This window comes from Melopsittacus undulatus, chromosome 3 (assembly GCF_012275295.1).
Source record: "Melopsittacus undulatus isolate bMelUnd1 chromosome 3, bMelUnd1.mat.Z, whole genome shotgun sequence".
In the NCBI taxonomy this organism is placed as follows: Eukaryota; Metazoa; Chordata; class Aves; order Psittaciformes; family Psittaculidae; genus Melopsittacus; species Melopsittacus undulatus.
Window position 1 is genome coordinate 28,688,645 of NC_047529.1, and position 8,933 is coordinate 28,697,577.

At 42.9% G+C, this 8,933-nt stretch overlaps 1 protein-coding gene across 3 annotated transcripts in view; it reads right to left on the reverse strand.

Moving 5' to 3' along the window:
* Nucleotides 1-5,668, reverse strand: part of TAF1B (TATA-box binding protein associated factor, RNA polymerase I subunit B) — a 51,063-nt gene extending 45,395 nt beyond the window's left edge. The window contains exons 1-6 of one of the 3 annotated variants that reach the window (XM_034060875.1): nt 5,602-5,668; nt 4,693-4,791; nt 4,111-4,198; nt 2,190-2,287; nt 1,801-1,896; nt 1,049-1,181 (exon numbers count right to left, since the gene is read on the reverse strand). In XM_034060875.1, coding sequence (XP_033916766.1) covers nt 1,049-1,181; nt 1,801-1,896; nt 2,190-2,287; nt 4,111-4,198; nt 4,693-4,791; nt 5,602-5,619 — 532 coding nt within the window. In that variant the 5' untranslated portion in view covers nt 5,620-5,668. The other 2 variants (XM_031052742.2, XM_031052741.1) reach the window with 2 other exon arrangements.
* Nucleotides 5,669-8,933: the final 3,265 nt, after the last annotated feature.

Here is an 8,933-nt window from a genome sequence, read left to right on the forward strand (position 1 = left end):
GAAGGATATGGAGCTGTTGGAGCAAGTCCAGAGGAGGGCCATGAGCATGATCATGGGGCTGGAGCACCTCCTGGATTAAGGTAGGATGAGAAACTTGGGGCTGTCCAGCCTCAAGAAGAGAAGACTGCGTGGGGACCTCATAGCAGCCTTCCAGCATCTGAAGGTGACCTACAAGGATGCTGGGGAGGGACTCTTAAACTCAGGGACTGTAGTGACAGGACAAGGGGTAATGGGTTCAAACTAAACCAGGGGAAGTTCAGGTTAGATATAATGAAGTTCTTTACTGTTAGGGTGGTGAGGCACTGGAACAGGTTGCCCAGAGAAGTGGTAAATGCTCCATCCCTGGCAGTGTTCAAGGCCAGGTTGGACAGAGCCTTGGGTGACATGGTCTAGTGGAAGGTGTCCCTGCCCATGGCATGGGGGTTAGAACTACATGATCTTAAGGTCCTTTCAAACCCTAAGTACTCTACGATTCTATGAATGCAGACACATAAGATAACGGAAGTACCAAAATATAATGGCATAAAATTAAAAAACTAACTGTATCTATGGGATAGAAAAAAAGAACCCCAACCAAACAACAAACAAGCAAAAAACCCCAAACAACCTTCCCCCCCAAGAACCAAATAATGTTTTTTTAACATCAAAGTCATGACTGACAGCTCTGCTATTAGTTAAACAACCGCCTGTTCTTTAAAGCTGCTGTTCGTGAACACATAGCTTTGCAAATACAATAGCTTTTTTTTTTTTCCCACTGCAAAGGAGGTATGGCACAAACTTGTTATAAAATAAAACTTCCTCCTGCATTTCCCATTGTATTTCCAGGTCATGTTCAACTTTCATCTCCTTGGGTGGGCTTTGGGAGGAGGCAAAGTTTTCTATTTCTGGTAGAATATAAAGTACTCTAGCGGCAAACAGTACTGAAAACTCTACAATTTGCAACCAGTTCCTCCAATTCATTCTACATGAATATACTTTATATATACTTATTTCTATTAAAAAAACTATACAAAAATTGTTTTCAGATAGTCAAGTTCCTTGCTCCTACCTGAGACCTTGCTAGTTGATGAGGCAAAACTGTTATCAGTCTGTAGATCCCCCTCACTTTCAGAGAGGGACAGCAAGTGAAGAAGGCTGGATCTTTCTGTGTCACTGTCCACATCAGTACTGCTATCACATACCTAGGATTTGTAAATAAGTCATTGTATTATTGTCAGTTACTGTTTCAATCTGAAAAAACCAAATAAAACATGACAGATGCAAGTTCAACAGTAAATAAAGTTTAAACTTCAACAGCTCACATTTTTTCTTTTTCTGTGAATCAGCAGTAGGTAAAGAAACCCTGCAAAATGCTTTATTTTTTAAGGATTTATCAAGATAAAAAGATTTCCGGTGATGACATTATGTTTCTATCTCTTACAATGACCAAAAAGTTGGCAGTACATAGAATCAAAGCTTGGTGAAACAAGTGATATCAAGAGAGCATGCAGGTAAGGATAGTAGCTGATGATACATTTTGTATTATAATTTCTGCTGCACCTACTGACTCTCTATGCCAAGACAAAGCAGTATTTTTTAAGTAAGCAGTTTTCCATGCTCAGACAAGTATCTGTCTCTCAAAATAGGAAAAAAACCCAAACCTAACAACAAAATGGACATGTGGAACCCTGTTTAGAAGACATCCTTCATACTGAAGTGACATGAATGCCAGCCAGACATGTAGCTTGAACAAACAAGGATTCTGCTCTTGCTTTTCGAAAAGATACCAAGTATCTCATGGGATTTGAGCTTTTCACGTACTGATAAAGCTTTGACAGTTTCCCCAGCTGGTCGGATGCAGTATGCCTGTTTGCTCTTCTGAAGGTAACACCTCCAAAAATTACATAGAACTTCATCCTGATAAATACAAACGGATAGTGATTAGTACAATGTTTACAAGGTCCTCGATTGCTGAGAGAACAGAGCATAATTTCTAACTCAGGGATCTGGATAATGTTCCAGCTTTAACTTTATTAACTGTGATTTATAAACTATGTTTTAAAATTACCAGAGAAGCAAAGTTTGTTTTCATGCACTCAATGTTTTCAAATAGGGAGTTGTTCCATTTACTTTAAAAATTACAGTCTTTTAAAATGACTCCTCCTGTAACACACACCCAGTGTGTGCAACTCACACCAGCACCTTCATACCTTCATTTGTGGACATACTCCTAACGCTTCTAAAGCTTCAGCTTGTTTCTTGAGTATGAGCTGAAAGCCTTCACAAACATACCATTCACAGCCTCCATCTAAATTAAAAAAAAAAGTGTTTTATTTTTATTGTTTGTACGGTTTTGTGGGTTTTTTTAACCTTATGCACACTTAGTTCCACTTATGATTCTGACCTCTTGGTATCAGGACAGAGACATGTCTCTCTATTTAATAATTTATTTCAGATCCTAGAGCAGAGACCAGCCACACCAAATATACTCCATTAACTCCCATTTATTCACAGTCTTAATCAAGAAGAAAAACTACTGAACAAGCAGTGTTCTCCATACATTTCCCAAGAACAACATATTTCACTCTTCTCGTGTGGCATTTGTAATCAAGTGGAGAGTGGTTAAGTGACCAGTTTTAAAGTAACTGAGAACCTGTCATTAAAGTGAAATACAACTTCTTTCCCATCCCTGGGCACAGAAAGCTGGAATGCATTGTGGTGGTGAGTCAGGCAAAAATACAGCCAATATCACCACAGTCTTCATCATTCTTTCCCACCCAATCATACACATTTAAATGAAAGAAACCTTTTCAGATATTCTGAGCTTCTAGCACAACATGAATTTCGTAAGGGGCATGCCTGCTCCAACCTATTCACTATTCTCTTGGACTGCATTACATTTAGTTTTCACCCTTATCTCTCTACATTTACAACTCCTTTTCTATAGGCTTTTGTTTTTATACAATTTCTCTCCATTTCTAAACTTCCTTTTCAGTCCCTCCATGCCTTTTTCATTATTTTTTCTTCCAATCATGCCTTGCATCTTACCACCTTAGAAGTTAACTACCCAAAGCTTCTGCTCTGTTTTAATGATGTTGGCTTTAACTATTAACCACAGATACAGCTGACTCCTATAAATGCATGAAAATAAGGTGCCACAGCATAATTTAATTGCACCCACAGAAAGGACTGTGTGAAGCTAAGGATTTCTTTCTTAAGAAGCTTGGGGGATGGCTAATGAAACGGTGAGTCTTCAGGAGTAATACAGGATAAAGATAAGTGGAGGTGTTGTTCCGCTTTTTATTCTTCACTTCCACACAGTTGTTCTCTTTGAATGAATGTAGTAACCCACTGTCACCACAGCAGAGGGAAGATAGATCAGCATATCAGACACAAAGACAACCCAGTGCTTCGTTTAGCATTGTAATGCATTTCTGCTTTTTGAAAGTGGCCACAACAGTAAAACATCTACCCAGCCACCACAGGACACATACCTAGCTCCAGCAGCAGCCTTACCATAACTTATCCTTATGGCATATATCATCATACATAAGACTACTATTCTTCTGAATCATTAAAAGTATAAAAAATTACTCTGGACAAAAGATGTAAAATTAGCTTAGCTATTGTAACTGCATGAAATCTCTTCCATGTTGGTTTGTGTATAGGTTACAGGGCCAAGTACCTGTACCGCAAGCCAGACTGACAAGACATTCTCAGAGCTGGACCACCGTCATCTCACTTATGATGACAGACGACTCTTCTGGTTTTTGTGATTGCCATCACAAGGAAGGAACAAAGGGATGACCACATCTGAATGCATACCACCATTATCTTTGCTGAGTATTGGCTTCCACACATCAAAGTGGCAATAAAACACATAAAGCTCTGTTATATCAAAAAAAGAACCCCAAAATTCATAATCAAGCTCAGAGGTCACCTGTGGCTCATGAAGTCACCAAAATGTGACTACTGAAGGTTGTGATAGCATCTGCGGTTTGTATTTTGTTTCTGTTCTTACAGTCTTTCCTAGCTATCTGCTTTTGGTCACCATCAAAGACATAATGGGCTAGGTGAACCCTGGCTGAGCAGCAACTCTTACATAAAATACAGAGATAAATTTGTACATACCAGTTTTTTCCTGCTTTTTTGAGCCTTTGGAGATTGTCTGGACTCTTGTGTTAGTAATAAAGTCAGTGTTTACAACTTCTCTAGTTCTCTGCAAAACAGGAATATACCTTAGCAAGAAAAAAACCCAGCCTAACTTGCGTAGATTGCTCCTTCATAAAACATAATCAAGGAACTGGTTCAAATTTCCTGAAGTAAAGGGAGACAGAACATTCTGAACTTCTCATTCAGAAACTGCAAAAATAGAGAATTACTATCCTGGACATATAGGTGCATACAACAGGGTTTGCCTAATCTGGTACTGTACCAAGTGCAAGAGTACCCAGGCAATACTTCCAAGGCATCTAGACAGCATGCCAGTACTATGGCTATAGCAACACAGCGTTTGAAAATGGCTCATTTTAAATCTTGTAATTTTGAGGAATGTTACTTTTAAACAGTGTCAAGTAAAGCATGAAAACAAAGAACTGCAACACTACCTTCAACTTCTAATGCCAAGGATAAAAATCTTAAGATTTTCTTAAGATAAAACCAAGAAGCAATCAAAATGAACCTTTTTCAAGACCAGCAGTTTAGGTGTTTTACCTCAGTAAGATTGTGGCAAGATCTGCAATAAAATCTGCCTCCATCAGTGAGACCCCAGTTCACTTCCGAACACTGGGCACAGCGTTCATTAAAATCTTCCTAAGAGGAAAAACACAAACAGTTTCACATGTGTTCAAGTAAAACAAACAGTGTTATTACTAGGCTTTGGAGATTATTAATAGAGAATATTTATGCCCTTTATGTTAGCTCTGATTGATAAAGTAATCATAGCATTTGCTATCAGTCATTGATAACTGTGAACAAATAATTTCAGCTGGCAAGCATCAGGTCCTGTATATGTGAGCATTAGAACAAGGGGAATAGCACATTACACGGGTTGATAAAAGCCACTCATCTGAAACGGAAGCACAAACAAAAAAAAATGAGAGCAGGACATGAAAGAGAAAATAACTACAACTGTGAGTGAACATAAGCAGTGAAGAAAGCCTGCACAAGTGGGTGAGGAGATACGCCGGGAGAGGCTTCACAAGCACCCACATGCACGAGCTTGGCAGCTCTCTTCCGGCCCCTCATCGAGCCCCAGCCGGGCAAAGCACCCGCCACCGCCGGCTGTTAAGCACCAGCGCTGCAGCCGCCATACCGAGGGGTCCAGCTAGGGCCTTGCCCGGCGCTCCAGGCCCCGGCCGTGCCCAGCGGCGGGACGGGACGGGGCGGGGCAGGGCCGGGCTGCGGCAGGCAGCGCCCAACGCCCAGCGGCGCCTCCGCTTTGCGGCCGGAGCCGCCAAGCTCCTCCGGACCTGCCTCCCTCCCCAGCCCGCAGCCGCTGAGCGCCCGGCGGGGAAGCGCCTCCCACGCGGCTGCAGCCGCCGCGCTCCGCCAACCCCCTCCGGCCCAGCGAAACCAACCGCCCCCACCGTTCCCTGCGCCGCGGAGCCGCCCGACCCCCACCGTGTCCTCCTCGTCCATGCCGGCAGCCGCCCCGGGGCCCACACCATGGCAACCGCGCCGAGCGCCGACACCGCGGCCCGGCCTGGAAACGGCAGCCGTGGCACTTGAGTTCCGCGCCCGCCGCGGTGCCGGGCATCCCCGGCCTCTCGGTTAGTCAGGCCTGCTGCCGGCTGCGGGACCGCCATCTCCCGTCCGCTCCGGGACCCCATCCCATCCCGTCTCCCCGTCCTCAGAGCTCTCAGCGAGGCGCCTGAGATGCGCTAAGGGGTCTCTGCCTGAGGTGGCGCGGCGGGGGGGATGCGTAGCTGCGCCCGACGCTGTGGCTCCGCAGCACATGGGTGCTTGTCTCTGAGGGGACATTGGGTGCTTCCCCTCTGAGAGGACGTTGGAGTGCTTCTCCTCTGAGGGGACAGAAGCCCTTCATCTGTGAGGGGACACAGGTGCTTCACCTCAGAGGACATTGCAGACATAACTGAGGGGACATGGATGTTTCATGGGGATGAGGAGACATGAGTGCTTCACCTCACAGGGAACATTGTGTGTTTTACTCTAGGGGACACAGGGAACTTCATCTGTGAGGGGACATGGGTGCTTCACCTCAGGGGAGACATTGGAGACGTCACTGAGGGAGCAAGGGTACTTCAAAGGGACGTGGAGTGCTCACAGAGGAGACCCCTCTGTGGTGATATGGAACACTTCTTCACTGCACTATCCTCGGGACCAGAAGGGACACATGGCCCTCCAGCCCCAGCCCGCTGCCATGCCTCTGCACTGAGCTCCTGTATCCTCACCCTTGGTTGCCCTGGCCAGGTACACGTAGCAGGCGACTGTTGAATCTGTGCAGAAGCTGGTGGAAGGGGAGCTTTTAAGTGTGAAAAGTGCTTCGAGATCCTTAAATGAGAGAAACTATCATCCGAAATTCACTTTCAATTAAAAAACCCAGACCTCCAGATCTTGATGTAGGTCTCTAATTTCTTGCACACTAATAATAATGTTTAAAGATGTCTAAACACGGAGATCTGTTATTGCAGTAAATTTGCCCACAAAATTGGAGAACAGGTTTAGGCCCCTTAAAAAAAATGTCCACTAAGTGAAAGCATGGGAAAAAATTAAAGCAAAAATATACATAGAAAGAGGTGAGGCTGCCTTGACAGCTGTGGTTACATTGATGTTGGAGGATATGTACAGAGCTAGAGGGGAACTGTTTATGTTCAAGAAAAAAAATTATTACTCATACCAACTGTGATCTTTTTTCAGTGTGGGATGAACATTTGTAACACCCATTAAAGAGAATTACGCATATGATTCCTGACATGTTAAAAAGGTGATTGTCAACCTCACAGAAATGTAGCTAATACTTTGATGAAACAGATCCTACTTCTGATTCTAATTTCCATATTTTTTGTTTGTGGAAATATTGTTCTGGGAAAGCAAGGCCATTTCTTGTGACAGAAAGAGTTTGATCTTCTAATGAATTTCTAAGATTAAATACTACCTTGAAGAAAATCAGGGTAGCTGTATCTGTGATGAAACAGAAAGAGTTGAGTTCCAGTTCAGAAGATAAGGCATTGCTCCTCCTTAGAGTAGGGTTTGTTGTGTGGCTCAACATTGTGAGCAGGCAAGGGCTCTGGTCAGTGGGTTTAACTATATTGAATAACTTGCTTAAATTAAACATGGAAGAGACTGCTGTGATGAGGATGGACCTCCGAGTTAGGTCTTCTGTTTTCTAATTACAGCTGGTCAAAAATATGAAAGAAAGTGTAATCACAAGATTCTTCCAATTTGTCAAAATCAGAACACACCATATTTGATGGCAGCAGTTGAAGATAAGCAACAAAAGAAGTGCAGGTAACTGCACAGGTAACTATATTGGTGTGATTCTGGGCATACTGGTGTAACATGCCAGTGAAGTTTTAGAACAGGCAAGCACTTACTCTTGGTTTTGAACAGCCCGTGGTACTTCTCTGAGCTCCATTTTCCATGCAGGTAGAACAGAGATAGGAAAAGTTACTGAACTTTGGAAGGGAAGTTGTACAAAGACTAATACTGATTTTACTAGTTACTTATTATCATCCAGGCTGCATATAAATGCAAAGCTTCTATCAGTATTTCTTAAGACCATCAACTAATTAGTGCAGAGTAGTGATCTAGTAGCAAAAAATCAAAGCATAATAGGGGTAGCAAGTCTTACATCTATTTCTTAAATATTTTTTGAAATGACATGTGTAAAACCGGTTTTTCAGCATATAAAATTATGGGTAACCTTTGTCCCTAATTACAAGTTACCCAAGCATACTGATAAGGGTATGATAATTTCAAAGCCAGGAGACAGACTGTCTTCCTGCTTGGGCTCACTTTTCTAATTAAGATCATTATGCATAGTAGTCAGATTGATTCGAGGCTTAGATAAATAATGCGTCCTGTTGTTTCCATTGATTTGAATTTTTAATGAACTGAATTCCATTGCTGATACCACATTTCTGGCTCTTGACTGAAGCTTTTCTACATGTGAAAATGTAAAAACGACATATTGGACTGAAAGACATGTCCCTTGGCTTATCCTTTGGGGTATTGTTCATGAAATTGTGCTGGCTCCAGGATATGAACTTCCATAGCAGAGATTCTCCCCAGAGTTGTTGCCCATTGTCAGACACCTACTACAAAGAGAGCAGAAAACCAACCTCAGCTTCTCCAGAGATTAAGCAGGTGAACACAGGGCAGATCTACCAGATTCGAATTGATAGAAACTATACACAGTTATTAGCACCCACAATTTCATGTTTGCACCATCTCTCCATGGAAGAAATCATGTTTAAAGACAGACAGAAAACAAAGGGCACATTAGGAAACCAAGAAGCAGGTAGCTTTGCTCTAACCGATCTTGAGAACAGGCCACACTAAGAAAGGGTCACGGGGAAAACCCATGCCAAGCAGACATGCAGTGGAGGCAAAGGTGCAGAGAATTGTGTAAGGAGCCATCAGGAGAAGGAACAGGAGGAGGTGGGAACAGCAGTGAAGGGCAGGGGTTGCAAGATTGGCAGGGGAGGATAACCAGGGAGCGGCTGAGCTCAGTGAAGCTTTGAAGGAAGCAACAAGAAGAATGAATTTATCATTACAGCCTCAATACACCCAGCATCGCCTTGTGATACTATTTATTATACAGATTCAGCTCTCAAGTTGTCTTTTTAAAAATCCATATCTACCCCTGCTGTGGAAAACCTGAAGATATTACCTCAAATATCCAAAACAACAGAAAGCAGCAAACTTCCCAAAGTTTACTTGGGTTTTCTTAAGCTGTTCTTAGTATGTGAGCAGCATGAATTCAAAATTTT